Raw genomic sequence first — 18,973 nt, 5'->3', positions numbered from 1 at the left:
TCATGAGTAAAGATAATCACTGCTTTTTTTAAATGTTTGGTTAAGGTTAAATAACTGAAGTCGTGTTTGCCTGATCATTTATGAGGTACGATTGCAAAATCTATATTCAAGGACAAAAATGATTAACAAATGTATTGAACAGTCAATACTGTAAACTGCTATTGTATGGCCATTTGTATGTATGTAGTGGCTTTGGTGATTTGCATTTGTTTTGAGCAGGGGGAACGAAAATAAAGTAGCTAATGCAATAAATCCCAGCTGACCATAGATGCATTTAATCTGAATGAAATCTGAGTCAATTGAGGAGTGAGAATATGACGCGTCTGGAAACTGTTACAAGGCATTACATCAGCATTTTTAGGAGTTACATATTGATGAAGCATTTTATATTCCACATGACTGAATTAGTCTTGGCTATTATGAGACTTCATGAAGTGTCTGAGTGTGATGTACACGTCCACACAGAAGTAACGCTGTCAGCATGTGCTGATTTAATCCACAGCCGTGTCAGTCAGCAGGGAGAAAGTGCTTCTCTCAGGTCAGGAGATCATGCTGTCCAACCAGTCCTCCAGATCCTCCTCTGTCACTTCCTGTCTCGTGGGTTCAGGTTCACTCTCCACGTCTGGCTCGGTCTCTTTCATAACAACCGTTTGATTTTCTCTCTCTTCTTCCGCTGAATCCTCTGTTGAGGTGATAAAATCATGTTTTTACACCATGTTCAGGAAGCTACTTTGAATCTATAACTTGCAAAGTAGTTCAACAGAATCGAAACTTAAGTATTTAAGGATTATATGTGTATCAGAGGATATTTTCATTCTGCAATAGAATTCAGGTAGAATTTTACAACAAATAAAGGCTAACTATGTTATATATGCTAATGTTAAAAAAAATGTGGTTGGTAAAATGTTTTTGAAAGAAGGCTCAGCAAGACTGCATTTCATTGATCAAAAATACAGTAAAAAAGTACAGTACGGATTTGTATTTGAATATATTTTAAAGTGTAATTTGTTCCTGCGATGGTAAAGCTGCATTTTCAGCAGCTTTTACTTCAGTCTCCAGTTATCGTTTTTGTGGAAACCATACTTAGATTTTAGTTTTTAGGATTCTTTGATTAGAAAGTTGAATATTTGGAATAGATTATTTTGCAACACTTAACTGTCACTTTTGATCAATGTAATGTGTCACTAATGAATAAAACTAATACTTATCTCCACAAAAATCTTACTGACCTTATTTATATAGTGAAAAAAAACAAAAAAACACTGGGATTAAAATAATTTGGCAAAATTCAGCTTGAACTGAGAAGTTTACATGAACTGTCTCACTAAAATTAATCTGATTTCCAAACATATCGCTACTTAGTTAATTTGTCACTGAAAGTTACTACTTTTAGTTAGTTACAGTACCTTGTAAAGAAACAAGATATACCAATTGATTTGGATACCTTGTGTTGGGGTGTTCAGCGCATCATCTGCTGTAGCGTGGGATTGAACTGAAGAAAGTTCTGTGACGGGTCTCTGCAAGCTGAGGAGAAGGTCGAGCTCCTGGTCAGCATCATCAGCGGCCGCAGGGACGGCTGTGGAGACCCCGAGTGACGCTGTGGTAGTTGAAACGGGCTTTACACTGCAGGAAATGCCCAGGGCTGACTCTCGGCCTGCCTGAGGAGCCGTCAGTGTCGAGTCGGTTCTGTGAGGGACTGTCACGGGCGGCAGTTCAACAGGAGTCGTCACCTGAAGCATATTAAAGCTCTAGTACATCATACTTTACTAGTCATAATAATAATAATGTGTTACATTTATATAGCATTTATAGGTACTCAAAGCGCTTTACATAGAAGGGAGGAATCTCCTCAACCACCACCAATGTGCAGCATCCACCTGGATGATGCGACGGCAGCCATATTGCGCCAGAACGCCCACCACACACCAGCTTACTGGTGGAGAGGAGACAGTGATGAAGCCAATCAGTATGTATGGGGATGATTAGGAGGCCATGATGGACAGGGGCCAAGGGGCAAATTTGGCCAGGATGCCGGGGTTAAACCCCGACTCTTTTCTCCGAAGGACTGGGATTTTTAATGACCACAGAGAGTCAGGACCTCCGTTTAACGTCTCATCCGAAGGACGGTGCTCTTTGACAGTATAGTGTCCCCGTCACTATACTGGGGCATTAGGACCCACACAGACCACAGGGTGAGCGCCTCCTGGCAACCTCACTAACACCTCGTCCAGCAGCAACCTAGTTTTCCCAGGAGTCTCCCATCCAGGTACTGACCAGGCTCAACCCTGCTTAGCTTTAGTGGGCTGCAGTCTTGGGCTACAGGGTGATATGGCTGCAGGCTGAGTAGTATTTCACTAAATATTTCAACAGTAGCATTTCAAAGTATTTCAACATAAAAAGCAATGGATCTACCTGAACAAGCTCGGCCTCCAGGTTCAGTCTGGTATGCAGTGGAAGCTCTTGAAGCGACTGAGTTAAAGCTGGCAGGTCAATAAAAAGAGCTGGAATCTGGAGAAGTCACAATCAACCATAGGAAGATATTTCCTCAAAAAACGCAATAATTGCACTGGAAAACATACAAGCAAATCTTACTATTTAGTGACTTGAGAAATGACTGATTATGCACCTGATTTTTTGCCAGCGAGTCCATGTCCCAGTCCTTCTCATCAGAGAACCTGAACTGTGTGAAGGAGTCCCCTAAAACAGATAAACATGCAATACATTGTTAAAAAAAATATTGGTTGTATTGGTATTGGTTTTGTTTCAACACTTTCAGGAAGCATGGAATGAATTCTTTATTTTGGTGAAATTATTGATGTGTAACGGGTTTTTTTATTACTAATAACACTATTAAATGATCAACAAACTCAAAATTCTCAAAGTGTTATAATATTTACTATCAAATATTATTAATATTTGACAGTACATTTATATGAATCTTACTAAATAATATTATAAACAAATGAATAATAATAATAGATTTAATTCAATATTTAAAATCAATATTATAATAATGCAATAATATCATAGATTATTTTGCCCACTCTGTGTGGTTTCATTTACCAGGATTAAAATGATCCAGTTAACACATTTCATTGAAAATGATACTACAGTTGTGTTATTTTAGTGTTACTTTTGTTGTATTCTAAATTAGCATACATTTTTTATATTTTCAGTTTTCATTTCAATTTAAGTTTAGTAATTATGTTGTGTGCTTTTGCCATTTTTTTTTTTTTTTTTTTTTACCATTTCTATTTAGTAGGCTATACATTTTTTTTTCTGTTTTAGTAATTTCAACTTAAACCTATTTTATTTAAGTTACCTTTTAGTTATTTTAGTAGTTTTTTTGTTTTTGTTTAAGTTTTTCCATATAATATCTGTATTTTATAGTAAGAAGATTTATTTTGATGAACTAATCAACAAGTCCTGTACTACAGCTCACCTTCCAGACCCTATATTGCGTTTACAAGTCAATTATTAATCACGTCTTCCACTTTGATTTCAATTCCAAATGGACATAATGACACGGGCCAAGAAAAAGCAGCTCAGTTCACTGCACACCATCACAGCGCGTGTCATCTTCTGAAGTCATTTCCACCTTGACACAAGCAGCGTGAAATGTGAGGCGGCAGCAAGTTGGGACAGCTGAAGAAAGGAGCCGTGGGTCTGTCACACACAGCTGTCCAGCCAGGGTGAGGCAGAATAGCAGGCGTCCCGCCTCAGAAACACGCTTTCACTAAAGACACACTTGCCAACTGCAGTTGGCCAAACTGACAGGGATGAAACAGCGCAGGGTCTCGAGGTCAAGTAGAGGGATACTTCTTCAAAAGCGAGCCTTCTGCCACTAAAGGCTCCATGTAAAGTAGCCTCCATTAAACTGATAAAGATGTAAAATTGTCTATATACCAGTCCAGTGACTCACAGTAAACCAGATTCCTCATAACGTGGAGCAGAATGCCAAGTACGCAGTGGTTGATGTCGCTGTTATGAGAGAATGAGGAGCTGTGGACAGGAGAAGACATCCAGGCAGTTTCATCACGTTTCCTTCACTGGCAGTGACAGCGCCATGGAAACTGCTGCCATAACAATGAGCAAATGTCCTGTCAGCATGTGTGTGTGGTGAGGGTCAGCGAAGCATTATCACAGCGAGTGTGTGTGTGTGTGTGTGTGTGTGGTTGGACAAATATAACAAACCAGCTGCACGTGACATGCGTACTGCTGTGTTTCATTAATTATGGTAAAGACACTGTACAAGTGAAAGAATAATTGTAGAAATAATCATATACGGTTTACTAGGGACACAAATATAGAATATTTTGGCTGAAACCAGATGCCACAATTTTTTGTTATGGCTGCTGATGAATAATAGAATTGAGCAATATCGCACACATAATAATGCTGATATTCAGAACTACACGAAAAGTCAGAATTGTGCGAATTTATATATTGCAATTCTGTACAAATTGTTCAATAAAAATCGCAATTACATTTAAAAAAATTGGTAACACTACAATAAGGTCTCATTTATTAACATTAGTTAATGTTAAGATGAAATAACAATAAGAGGTTCATGTGTTGCAGTATTTATTAATATTTGTTAATGTTAGTTAATAAAAATACAGTCGTTCATTGTTAGTTCACAGTGCGTTAACTAATGTTAAAAAACAACTTTTGATTTGAATAATGCATAATGTTGAAATTAACATTAACTTAGATTAATAAATGCCGTAGAAGTATTGTTCGATCTCAGTTCATGTTAACTAGAGTAGTTAACTAATGAAACATTATGAAGTGTTACCATGGAAACAAGCCTCCATAAAAACAATCACTTTGCACACAATAAATAACTTTTCACTTTTCACATTTTAAATCTTGTTCTTAATCCATTTCCCAAATTATTGTATTTTTATTCTTTAGTTTAGAAGTTTAGAAAAATGCCATTGGACAGTTTTTAGACTAACCAAAAGTTGACATATTGTGCATATCTAAAAATAAGTCTAAATGTGTGGTGTGAGAGGAAGAGCAGTTGTCAGTAGCAGCTCTGGTGCAGTGCTGGCACAATGTCAGTGTGGCAGATGTTGTCTCTCGGCAGGCTGGCGTCCTCTGACCCGCTCACAGGAAGCCACGCTACAAGCACAGGTCATTTCCTCCCAGAGAGTGGCACCATGCAGCCTGCCAACCCAAAACTGGCCGGTGTTCTGTGCTTTTTCAAGGGCCCCAATAAGACACTGCTGACAGGAGGACCATGAAGCGCTGTGTGGACCCACAAGCACAGCACCATTAAACCGAGCACAGGCCATCCACTGTTAGTCATTAAATGGCACTTAATGGAGGGAGGCTACAGCCCTTTGGAAGAAGCTGCTAATTTGCTTTGTCGTCACGGCTCTTGAGCAAATCATTGCTAAGCCAATTACCACAAAGCAACTCCGTAACGAACTGAACCATCAAAATAAATCAGACTGTGATGATTGCAATTAAAACATTTCAAGCCGAACATTCAAAACAATAAGACGGTTATTTAATATACGCTTCGAGATAGCTGTCATGGAGAACACCAAGAGTTTCCTATTAGTGTCTAGAGTTGAAAGGAAAGACTTTTGTGCAGTTCACACACTTGGTTCATTTGAAAACACATCTTTAAATGCAACACTGCTTGGATATCTGACAGAGGCCAAATGTGTAAAATAAAAATGTTTTCCTTCAGATCATTAAAAGTTTGAGCTCTGCTTTCGGTTTTGATCTGTTGAAGTTGAACTGTTGCGTAACCTTCAAATCATTATGTTCATAAACGGGGGAATAAAACACATCTATTCAGTTAAATCACAATTGAAATGACTGGAACTATAGCTGTGAATCTCTTCATGTGGTTTCAACGGTGCAGAAAGTGACAAATCAACTCTTATTTTGACATTTTTAATAATAATAATAATAATAATAATAATAGATATTTCTCTGTTTATATCTATGACGAGTCACGCAGATACTGGGCTACTCCGCAGTGGTACGACCCGAGCCAGTCTAAAATAGCCGTGTACCATAGGGATTCAGGATAAAACAAGAACACGGTTTGGAAAATGGATTTATGATGCTCATTATATAATTTTTTAACTCAAAAAAGCTTTAAATTTGTGCATACAGTACAGGCCAAAAGTTTGGAAACATTACTATTTTTAATGTTTTTGAAATAAGTTTCTTCTGCTCATCAAGCCTGCATTAGTTTTCAATTTATTATACTTTAAATTATCATTTATTTCTGTGATGCAAAGCTGAATTTTCAGGATTATTACTCCAGTCTATCACATGATCCTTTAGAAATCATTCTAATATGATGATTCATTATCAAAGTTGGAAACAGTTCTGCTGCTTAATATTTTTTCATAACCTGTGATACTTTTTAGGATACTTTGATGAATAAAAAGTATTTGAAATAAAATAAAAAAAGAATATTTTGTAACAACAATATACACTACTGGTCAGTAATTTGGGGTCAGTCATTTTTTTTCTTTCTTTTTTGAAATAAATCAATACTTTTATTAAGCAAGGATGTGTTAAATTGATAAAAAGTGATAGTAAAGAAGATTTATATTATTAGAAAATATATGTTTTTTATTTGGAATAAATGCAGTTCTTTTTAACCTTTTATTCATCAAATATATTAGGCAGCAGAACTGTTTCCAACACTCATAATAAATCAGAATATTAGAATGATTTCTAAAGGATCATGTGATAGACTGAATGTCACATGTGACACTGAAGACTGGAGTAATGATCCTGAAAAATTCAGCTTTGCATCACAGAAATAAATGATAATTTAAAGTATAATAAATTGAAAACCAATGATTTTAAATTGTAATAATATATCACAATATATTAAAAAAAAAATCTGTATTTTTGATCAAATAAATGCAGGCTTGATGAGCAGAAGAAACTTCTTTCAAAAACATTGTATATTTATATACAAGCATTTATTTTTTTCAATTGGACAAAGAAAGAAAGAAAGAAAGAAAGAAAGAAAGAAAGAAAGAAAGAAAGAAAGAAAGAAAGAAAGAAAGAAAGAAAGAAAGAAAGAAAGAAAGAAAGAAAGAAAGAAAGAAGAAAAGAAAAGAAAGAAAGAAAGAAAGAAAGAAAGAAAGAAAGAAAGAAAGAAAGAAAGAAAGAAAGAAAGAAAGAAAGAAAGAAAGAAAGAAAGAAAGAAAGAAACATTATCAGACACAGGATTGATTCTCATGATTGATGAGTTTTCCAGTGTTACAGACACAGTGTTTACGCCCACTGCTCTATATTAATCTATTTAATTCCTATTTATTTGTGAATGCACGTCCTCATATGTCCGGTGCATTAGTGTGTATGAGAACAGGGCTCTGGTGTGTGAGGTGCACCTCAAGTGAATGATGCTAGATGCGAGCCATGAAATGAACGAATAAAGACCACAAAGAGCAGAAGTCGTCCAGAGTCCTTTTCTGAATCCATCACAACCTGACCTTCACTACAAGAGCAGCAGTATTCTCCTTTCTTCTTGATATTTTTTACCTGAACATAAAAGCTACACTAAGTTACATAACAACATGCGTGTTCACTCTCTACAAGTGGAGCCAGTATTGCAGCTGGGACGATGGGCTCAGGTTAGCAGACAGCTGTGGCTCATCTTAATAAGACATTTAGAAGAGTCATTTATTTCCATAGAGATGAATCAAGCACTCAATGCGCTACTCTTGATCAAAGGAGATGCTTTTCCCAACGATGAACACAGAGGAAACACATCTCAGGGAGGATCCTCTTCAGAAACTACTAAAAAAGCAATGCCAATATTTAAGAGGAAGATATTTTATAGAAATTATTAAAAGCATGTCATATAACACTGCAGTATATGGTTTTCTGTGAGAACTAACAAAAGAAAATCAAAAAGTATTTATTTATTTTATTCAAGAAAAAAATATCTATTTTAAAACTTAAATAATACATGCATTATATTACTTAAAATAATATTTTATATTATTTATTTATTATGTGATATTACTTTTATTAAGTAAACAAATTCATTATTTTATACAACTTAAAATAATACATTTATTATAAACATTCAGACCTGAAATACTTGATATAGACGAGACGAGATAATGGCACTGATTCAGAACATTCAAAACCAAAATGCATTTGGACTAGAGCTGACCGATACATTATTATTATTATTATTATTATTATTACTACAAGCAATATTATTGCGATATCTTCTTTGCTGACATAAAATATATATTATTAGGGAATATCTCAATAATGTTGAAAGGCTCTTTTCAAGAGCAATTGCAAAAATATCTCTATATATTGAATATCATAATAATTTAGAAAAATATCGAGGTATACGTTTTATTGCCCAAGTCTAATTAGTCATTCAATTCCAAGACGGACACTGAATCGGAAATCTATCTAGTGAACATGAGTACCATTTACATGGCATACATAACACCTGTGCAAAATATCTAGGAGAATTATATACAAAATATCTCTTATAGACTTCCCAACTACAGAGAATCTTGATTACAGAGGTAATAAACTGATGTATTTCAGTGACAGCGCCCATTAAGAACATCCACTTCCAACCAAATACCAAAGGACTTCATGCCCCAAATATCAACACTGCCCCAAATAATGCATCTCTGGGCATACATGAATTTAAAGGGACAATCAGGGGACCATTTCCTGGCAGAATTATAAAACAGATTCATTGGGGACAAAATATTAGATCACTCAGGCTATTTATAGTCAAAAGCTATCCATTATTACACAACCATATTTATGCAAAAGTGTCACTTGAACCTTTAACCTGTAAATACGGTTTGAAAAAAAGCTCCCATAATTCACTGATGTGACAACAGGGAACAATCGCCACAGGAAACAAACAAGGAGTAAGTTATGGCGGACAGATAAGAAGATATGGAACGCTAATATGGAAAGTATTAGAAACAAGTGGCCACTGTTGCTCTTCCCAACATTCATAAAGGTGTCAAAATGGCTTTAAAATAATGAGCGGCCTCATGCAAATCGCACAGGTGTTATGGTAACAACAACAGCAGCGAGGGAAGAGAGCGAGTGTGAAGAGAGACATTAACAGAGTGGTTGTTACTGTTACACATTATTACAGAGATGACATTCTGATACTCTGTGTGGGTGCAAACGCGCACACCCCCGCATCATAATTACTGTCCAATGCTTGAAGCAGGGGACTAGTCACAGTATGAGCACGATCAAAAACACAGGTGCTCAGCATTTAAGTGAAGGCTGCTCCAGCATTCTTCCAGAAACACCAGTTTGTGCTGGAAAAAAACACCATTTGTGTGATTACACTTCGCAGGCTGGAATCAACATCCATTTTGCATATTTTAACTTGCTCAGATTCAGAGAAAACAAAGTCCATAATTGATATTCAATTGATCAAAGTTGGCAATGCATGTTTAGCAAGTATAATCCAGTTCAAAGGTTTGGGGCCGGTAAGATTTTTAAGAAAGTCTCTTCTGCTAACCATGGCTGCATTTATTTGATCAAAATACAGTAAAAACAGTAATAATGTAATATTATTATAATTTCAAATAACTGTTTTCTACTGTAATTTATTTTAGAAATGATTCTAATATGCTGATTTGCTCAAGAAACATTTTATTATCAATGTTGAAAATCGTGTTGCTTAAGATTTTTGTATGAACTGTGATAATGAAGTAATAAAAATAATGAAAAAAAGAAAAAAAAAATTACTCTTTGATGAATAGAAAGTTCAAAAGGAGCATTCATTTGAAACAGAAATCTTTTGTAACATTATAATAGACTTTAATCACCATTGAGGAATATAATGTGTTCTTGTCATTGATCAATTTAATATTTTAAAATGAAATAAAAAAATACTCTGAAAGACCTTTGCCTTTTCAGAGCATGCGCAACAATGCTGATCCCACTTGCATTCGACGAAGCCGAGCTACGATCACATTATCTAGGTCTGTTAGTCCAAATTCACAAAATCAGGACAGGTTAGTGACAATAAAAAAAGCTTTAGTCCAACTGAAACTGAACTTAATAAAGTGCATGTAAACAAACACATCTAGCATGTGTTTATCAGCATGCCTAAAAACAATAAGGGCTCTATGGTAGTAATGATTTAATGGCTGACTTTGTGCAAGATACAGTAGGTTGTTGCCTGCCAAGAATATGAAAAAGAGAGAAATCTAGAGAGCTGTGTCCCACCAGGGTGCAGTCATTTGTGGAGGGTCCAGCTGGTGAAACTGCCAGCAGCAGGGCCACAGGTGGAGGTCTAAGGTACTGAAATAAAGGACGGCAAGTTGGGAGGGGGCAAGGTTTCCTACAGGTGCAATGTCATTGGTAATGAATCAACATCTCTTTGCTTCTCTGCAGGGACACAGACAGGTCGAAGTGCAGTCAACAGCTAAACAAGGTCATGAAATTCAGGCAACATTTAGTATTCATTTGCTGCTCTCACTGTCAAGTGTAACCCGAGTCTGTAGCGTGTAGGGCTGAGTTGTGTCTGCTAGCCATCTGAGACCCAGAGGAGACGTACTACTCTAGGACAGACTCACAGATGCAGGCGAACACAGCGGAGCTGTCACTGTATATCTATACCCTTCATTATTAGTCCTCCTCCAGGGTACGTGATACGGCTCATATCCTCCATTATGATCTCATTATGATCAATAAACTTGGAGGCCTGGAAATCCTGCCCTACATGGAACTATCTTACATAAGCCATTTCCTGTCAACCTGACTGAACGACATGAAGATGTGAGATTGTGATCACACTGTGGCATTGTAAAAAAAACAGGTGACGGCTGACAAAAGGAAAAAGCGTAAAAAGAAATGGCCCTGAGTTGGTCGATCTGTACTCAATCCCCGACCAGACAACGCTTACACAGACACAACTTGCAAGGGCACGATGTCACTCGCTTCCTGAGCGTCCTGCACTCTTACCATTGCAACTTTATGTTTGTACTGTGTGCATTGAATCTGTTTTTTTTTTTCCTCATTGATCATTCAAGGCTTCCTTTGATGGCCTGTGATTGCACCCATGCAGCTGTGAGAGCAGAATTAGAGGCATCATCTTCAAATGAACATTAATGCTAACCTCTTAAAATAGCGTAAGTGCAAAAATAAATGAATAAATAAATAAATAAATAAATAAATTACACCGCCATTCAAAAGTCGGTTTGATTTAGTCATGTTTTAAACGAAGTCCCTTATTCTCAACAAGATTGCATTTATTAGATAAAAATTACAGTAAAATCAGTAATATTGTGATTCAATTGTATTACAATTTTAACTAACTGTTTTCTATTTTAATATATCTTAAAATGCAATTTATTCCTGTGTTGCAAAGCTGAATTTTTTCAGCATCATTACTTTAGTCTTCAGTGTCACATGATCCTTCAGAAATCACTCTAATATGCTGATTTGCTGCTCAAAAAAAAAAAAATCGTATTATTATCAAAGTTGAAAACAGTTGTGCTGCTTAATATTTTTTTGTGGAATGTGATGAATAGAAAAAGCTCAAAAGAACAGCATATATTTGAAATATACTTATTTTGTAACACTGTAAATGTTCATGTCATTTTTTGATCAATTTAATGCATAGGCTATAGAAGAATTTCTTTCAAAACAAAAATCTTTTGATCAGTATAAATAAATAAATAAATAAAACAAATTCATAATGGTCAAGGATATATGAACAGTTAAATGCTGAAGTACATCATTTGTAAATGTTAAATATATCACTTCCAGTGTGTTGCAGTAGCACTGACTCAACTAATGATGTGAATTTGGGGTGAGGCTATTCATTTGGCTAACCAATGGTAGATGAAATTGAATAAAACAATTATTTACTTTATTTTTTGTTTGTTTGTCTGGTGAAGCTAGTGGAACAAAAACAATTTAACTGTAAGGTTAACTTTCATATTTGAATGACCACAGATTTTTGATAACCTCATGTTGAACATCAGACAAACAGCCTCAAAATATATGGGAGAAACGTAAAAAAACAAAAAACAATTCAGTTGTACTATTTTAGAGGACCATTTTACTTTGAGTTGAGCTGAAGTAGCTCCTATACAGACACAACAAAAAGTCATTAAATGACCCTCTTACTTCTGTATTTCCTTCAGAAATCACTCTAATATGCTGATTTGCTGCTCGAAAAAAAAAAAATCGTATTATTATCAAAGTTGAAAACAGTTGTGCTGCTTAATATTTTTTTGTGGAATGTGATGAATAGAAAAAGCTCAAAAGAACAGCATATATTTGAAATATACTTATTTTGTAACACTGTAAATGTTCATGTCATTTTTTGATCAATTTAATGCATAGGCTATAGAAGAATATCTATATTTCTATAGAAGGATCATGTTATTATCAAAGCTGAAGGATCAAGGTTTAGCTATGCATTTACTGAATGAGCACTGTGCCGCTGTTCGTCCGACTGTACTATATTGTATTTCATTTGATTTTTCTAAACTGTTTTAATTATTCTTGTTTCTTTTTATTATTTTAATTTCTTCTATGTAAAGCACTTTGAATTGCCATTGTGTATGAAATGTGCTATATAAATAAACTTGCCTTGCCTTGCCTTGCCTTTCTAGATAACCGATCATCTCCACCCACTTATTTGCTCACAGCCACGCTATCTGTGTCAAAAGAGAGTAATTAATGCCTCCATTATGTTTCAGTGAGCATCATACCACCCTTTCACACACCCCCTCTGTCTCCAGAATGAGCATGAACGGTCTAACCTTCATCCCCTCATTTCTGCTTCGGTTCAGCCCCCTGCTCTTCTCCTCTTCCTCCTCCCATTCTCGGCGTCTGCCTGTTGTTCACTGCCCCAAATCATGACGATCATCCCAGCCCAGAGGGAATGACCTCCTCCCAGCCATTCACATCTGTGTCTGTCAGAGCATCCACAGGCAGCAGCACACATTCATCCAAAGAAACAGCAGCAGCAGCAGCAGCGTTTCCCAATCATCCTCCACCACTGAGAGAAAAGGAGATGCTTAACAATGGACTTTGGCGTAGTCGTCACAACTTGAGACGGAGCTTTTTACTTTGACTCTTCCTTGAGCACCAACAACCATCCAAAAACAGAGGAGAACATTTTACTACAACTTTGAGGATTATATAATTTAAGAACAGGCTCATGACTGGATGAAGAAGCAACATCTAGACACTCGATTTCCAGAGTGGTGAGAGTTGATTCAATAGAGGAAAAGGTTTGGGATGAGTGACAGTGTGACCGAGCCAGATCTGTAGATGGAGTTCAAGGCTGAGATATGAAAACAGTGAGTACTGAATACATACATCTTTTACAGATAATTAGACAATGTAGTAATTAATATTGGTCAAACTAGGTGGCTGAATATTAGGTCAACATTATTAAAGAGAGACAATAGATATCACTGACTGCTATTCCAATTAATTAGTTATGTTTCAATTAAAATGTTTAAAATGTAAATGGGCAATTCATCCAAAAATGAAAATTCTGTCATCACTTTCTAACCCACATGTTATTTCAAACCTTTATCAAAAATGTCTTTCTTCTGTGGAGGACAAAAGCAGAATTTTAGTATGGGCATACAACCTTGCCCGTTCAATGTCAATAGGGTTTCATTTTGTTGCTTTTATGTTCCACATAATAAAACAAAGTCATACAGGTTTGGAGATGAAGGTGAGTAAATGACAGACGTTTCATTTTGGGGTCTATTGTCAATTTTAACAATCATTTAAAAAAAAACAGACATTGTTTTTAATGTTATGTTAGGGACATCCCAGAGTTCCAGCTGATTTAAATGGACAGAAAAAAGCAAGAAAGAAAGCTCCTACCTACAGTAATTTGGAATGGCCAAATAAATCAATATGATGTATATTCAGTGTAATAAACATATGCTTTCAATGATGTTGAATTTGTTAAATTAGTTAATGCATTAGCTTTCATAAAATAACCATGAACAATACTTTTACAGCATTTTACTTTTTTTTTTACATTTATTTATTTTTTACATAAACTAATACTCAAAGTTTGAAGTTTGAAACATTCAACATTAATGTAATGTGACTAATAAAGGCTATACAAATAGTTCATGGTACACACTGCATTAGCTAATGTTAATAAATGTCACCTTATTGTCACTGTCATAATATTATATTTGCATGCACTATTGTTTTTTACATTTCCTGTAAATACAATTGTGTTGACAATACAGACTCCTTACCGAAACTAGAAATCAATGCAAAGCTTATATGGCTGTGTTTACAAAATGTTTAAATATTAAAGCATCTTAAGCGGGAAAATGTGCATCAGTTTCATCTGAAGGAGATCATTATTACCTTGTAATACGAGGTAGCAATTACCACATTCTTCCTCATAGTGGATTTTCAAAGCAATGTGAGTTGCAGGGTTATTCTGAGACCAACAAAAGACTCCCAATGCTTGAGCAATGTCCTATGATGCCGGCCCTAGCAACAAGTTCACCGCCACAGTGACAAGGTCTGGATGATGTCATTCAAATTTAAAGATGTTTTTATTTGATCGAGAGTGTCTGACAGATTAATCTTTGATCAACTGTGAGATTAGACAAAATAAAATTACCCATCTGTGTGAGTAATATGCACAAAAATGATCGCTTCAAAGATTTGCTTTCGGTGAACAGATTTTCAAATTGTTATCTGACAAACGTCGTTTTCTTTACAGTGAAAGCCTAAAAGATAAGCCTACTAGGGACCATAATTTGACATGCATAATAGATCAGTGCAAATCAACAGATTACAGCGATCTTGCTGCTGAATGCAAATCAAACCTGGTGGAATATTGTCTCAATAACATAACGTTGCTACACCTGTGTTACTGTGTCAAAGAATGGTTAAGAAAACAGAATGAGTTTTCTATGAACTGCATGATGATTTCCTCACTCAAACTGATAGATTACACACTACAAACTACCATGTGGGTGACAAACAGGTGCAAGCACCTGCTGTCATGAAGAAGACAACTCATCTGTTTTAATGTAATATGTGTAATAATGTAGCCTGGAAATCCAGACCTAAATCTAAAAGATTAACGGTCTGGCGTCGACTAATGAAAATCGTCCAGCTCGAGGGGCGGCACCAAGCATGCATTTGAAGATCTCACTGCACGCAATTGGATAACACTACGACCAATCACAACAATAAACCCCATACGCTTAGCTACCAGTGGAGCTAGCTGGTAGATTATACTCTTAGCGTATCCGGTCGTCAAAACAGCAAAGACGTCCTTCTTGCAAAGGAACGATTCGAGCGGCGTCTTCTGTTCCTGTTTTAGATAAAAAGCCAAGTCTAACTCGTTCATTGTAGCGGCCAATGCCGTTTCAAACAACTGGTATTCATCCTTAGCCATCTTGCAATGTTTACTAATGACTTCGACGTCACAGCGCTGTCGTCATCTCGCCTCTGGCCCGCCTATATCAGATAACCCGATGTGATTGGTGCAGCTCAGATTGAGGGGCATATTTAATGAGCATCATTACTCGACACCAGAGTAAACTCGCTAAGCAAATTCAACTTGTGCTCTCGCGAGAACTCTGGATTACCAGGGTAGTAATAATGTGTAATATGTGTAAATTATTTACACCCCCATGTAGTTCCAAACCTGTAGAATTTTGAAGGTGATTAAATGATGACAATTTTAATTTTAGGCAAACCAACCCCATTAAAGAATCCAGATTAAGTTATGATTTTGGTCATTTGTGAGAAAGCTCAAGGGTAATTGAAGGGTGTTCCTGGTGAAAGCTGAATTACACTAATTTGGTATGTAATCAGTCTGTTCCCACCACACACACTAATCAGGGCCTGCTGGCAGAATCATAATAGGATAAAGGACAGTAAGTTGAGTATCGCAGGGGAGGTCAGGCAACTTTGAAAGACGTGGAGCTGAACAAACCGGAACAGACATTTTTCTATTTATAACTTAGCTGAAGTCATTATATTGCAATATTTGACCAAGAGGTGTGACCATATTTATATATCTTGCCAAGTCAAACAAAACTTGTAAAGAGAACTTGTTTTCTTTTGTTGTTATCATGGTGCTACACAACCACATCATGATGGTGAAGCTGTCCTACATAATTCCTGAAATCATGGATACAATACTCGTTCTGGGGAACAGATACAAATTCCACCCACATTCACAGGGATCAGCGAGTTTGAACCTCTGATGACTAATCGTAAATGTGCAGGGAACAACACAGGAAAAAATAGAGAGCTACAAAACAGATTAAGTGCTCCAATTTAGTTTGGAGTACAACTTTGACTGTTTGGCCACAACAAACAGAAACAGATTGCTACTAACAAATGACATTTCCTAGTGCGTATGTTTGCACAGATATGCACGAGGGATAAATAGTCTTTCTTTTGCAATACCACAAGAGGCAGTGCAATCCTGCAGTACTTCACTGTTGTAAAATTAGATGCCACAAATATATCTCATGAATATCAATGTGGCTTTTGAGGAAGCAGATTAGGGAAATGAGAGGCAAATTGAGCAAAGAAAATTCCCTCAAGAGAACAGCGCAATGGAAACTCATTCTGCACTTACAGGGAATTTAGGCTCGTTAAATTTGAGGTACAAACGCCTTTGTAATGGTTCATTTTGAATAATTAGACAGTGTATGACCTGCCCTTGAACAAAACGTACAATCTCTGCATTCACTTACGGACATACATGAAGGAACCGGGCAGCACATCGAATCGTGTATTGCTTTGGCTACAGGCATTCCCTGAAAACCCCTTACATCATGTTTTCTTCATGCTTGCTTATACAGTACTGAAAAATATAGGGTCAGTAAGACTGTTTTTGAAAGAAGTCTCTCATGTTCACAAATGCTTTTCAATTTTCAGCATCATTACTTCCGTCTTCATTGACACATGATCCTTCAGAAATCATTCTAATATGCTGATTTGCTGCACAAGAAACATTTCTAATTAATATCAATATTTTTGTGGACACATGATATTTTTTTCAGGATTATTCGATAAATAAAAGTTCAATATAACAGTATTTATTTGAAATCTTTTGTAACATTATAAATGTCTTTACAGCCATTTTTGATCAATTTAATGCATGCCTGCTGTATAAAATATTTGTACTAGTCCCAAACTTCTCATTCAGGCAGCATAACATGAACTCTGTGAGTGGTAATGGTTGCTCGCTGTGCTATTTGTAAACATGGCAAAAACTGTTGCTCATCATGAGATGAGTCTTCCTCCATCAATCAGATCCAACCGTGCAACAGAAATAGAGTTTTGTCCTTCTCGTCACCTTTAGCATCTCAATAGCACACAGCAGGACAGCTGTTTAACACCGCCGTTGTTCTACATTCATTTTAGTTTTGATCTCCTCCCTGCATGAGCTGTATCAGAGGCACGAGGGAAATATGACACAGATTTAAGTGAGCTGTAACTGTCTTACCAGCTGAAGTGAGGAGGACATGATAGTCTGTGCCTCTTTGTGTAGGTACATCTTCATTAATTTCCACTTTCTCCGATTCCTCATAACGGTCCCAGTTGGGCTGAAGCTTTCGTCGAGAGAAGGTGTTGTGCTCCTCTACTTCCTCAAAGTTTTCTTTGTCGTCATGGTCATCTTGATTCTGAAAAGCAATCAGAAAAATGATGACAGTGAGCAAGCATGACACAATACATACAGTGAATATTTGAAGAGTTCAGATGCAAAAGCCTCTAAGTGCCATCTGAAATTTTCTTCTAGAATGATCATTTTGATCAAGCTTGTATATTTAAGTTCAGTAATTTCACTTAAATGACAATTAATAGGTAATCTTCATTGCCATTTAAGTGAAATTACTGAACTTAAATACACGAGCTTGATAAAAAATGATCATTCTAGAAGAAAATTTCAGATGGCACTTAGAGGCTTTTGCATCTGAACTCTTCATTTGTTGATTCTAAATTGGTTTGGTTTCTAATAAACTATAAAAACTATTAAAAACATTAACATGGTAGCAGTAATACAGTTAAACATGTAACAGTACTGATAGAGTAAAAGACAAATAGTACAGTAACCACTGCCAACACATTATAGTACAGTAATGTTACTACAGAAATACCATAAATTAAGTTTACAATTATTTTCCATTAATCTCATTCAAACAGTGTGACAGTCTCTCTTAATGCTTGTGGCATTATTTTATTTTCACATACTTAATATTTATGACATCTGTGTCTAATACCAAATAGCCAGAGTTTTATAGTAATCATTAACTTACTGTCATTATGGCATTATAGTAACAGTTACTCTGGTATTTCGGCAGAAACTATGGTTGCCATGGAGATTTGTTTATATGGGTGACACTCACTCGTCGAAACTCTCTAAAGTCTGCGGGAGGTCCATAATCGCGCCCTCTTCCTCTACGATGGTCCCGTTTGCCTCTTCCACGATGGTGGCCCCCTCTTCCGCGACCCCTGTGCTCTCCCGAACTGCCAGTGTCCCCCTCACCTTCACCTCTACCTCCACCTCCACCTCTTTTCCAATGACCACCGCGTCCCCGACTATGTCTACTCTCCATAACTGAATATGAAAATTAGAAGACTACTACCGAGACTGTAATCATGTAACACCACAACAGTTGTTACAGTTAAAAAGAACCCTCTTAAATGGAGAAACGTTCCCCCTCATTCAACTAGTTCCGCTTAATCATTAATATGAGATTGTCAACTTTAGGCTGGTCGAACTGGGGGGGGAAAGTATGAGTATCAGTAGTATCTAAAGTAGTAGGACCAGGGGTGAAACCAGCTCTTTTTAGGGCATGTGAGATCTGGTGCTCCCATGCAGTCCTGTCATTCCTTTGCATATAATAAATGAACTGTAAACGGTAGTTATTACCGTCATCTTTAAGATATTGTGATGCATATAACTGTTATTATGTGCTTGTCAGATTGAAAA

At 36.4% G+C, this 18,973-nt stretch overlaps 1 protein-coding gene and 1 long non-coding RNA gene across 2 annotated transcripts in view; both read right to left on the bottom strand.

Annotated features, from left to right (window-relative positions):
- Positions 1-18,973, bottom strand: part of LOC309482857 — a 157,612-nt gene that overhangs the window by 58,372 nt on the left and 80,267 nt on the right. The gene's annotated exons all lie outside the window — the stretch shown is intronic.
- On the bottom strand, positions 253-18,618 carry aven (apoptosis, caspase activation inhibitor). The gene is made up of 6 exons (XM_082148399.1): positions 18,387-18,618; positions 17,486-17,663; positions 2,627-2,697; positions 2,413-2,508; positions 1,445-1,730; positions 253-682 (listed from the first exon to the last, which is right to left on the bottom strand). Exons 1-6 carry the CDS (start codon positions 18,594-18,596, stop codon positions 540-542), a joined length of 984 nt encoding a protein of 327 aa, XP_082004525.1. The 5' UTR covers positions 18,597-18,618; the 3' UTR covers positions 253-539.

The sequence above is a fragment of the Leuciscus leuciscus genome (assembly GCF_965113295.1).
Source record: "Leuciscus leuciscus genome assembly, chromosome: 19".
Taxonomy (NCBI): domain Eukaryota; kingdom Metazoa; phylum Chordata; class Actinopteri; order Cypriniformes; family Leuciscidae; genus Leuciscus; species Leuciscus leuciscus.
This window is presented reverse-complemented; position numbering and strand designations above follow the sequence as displayed.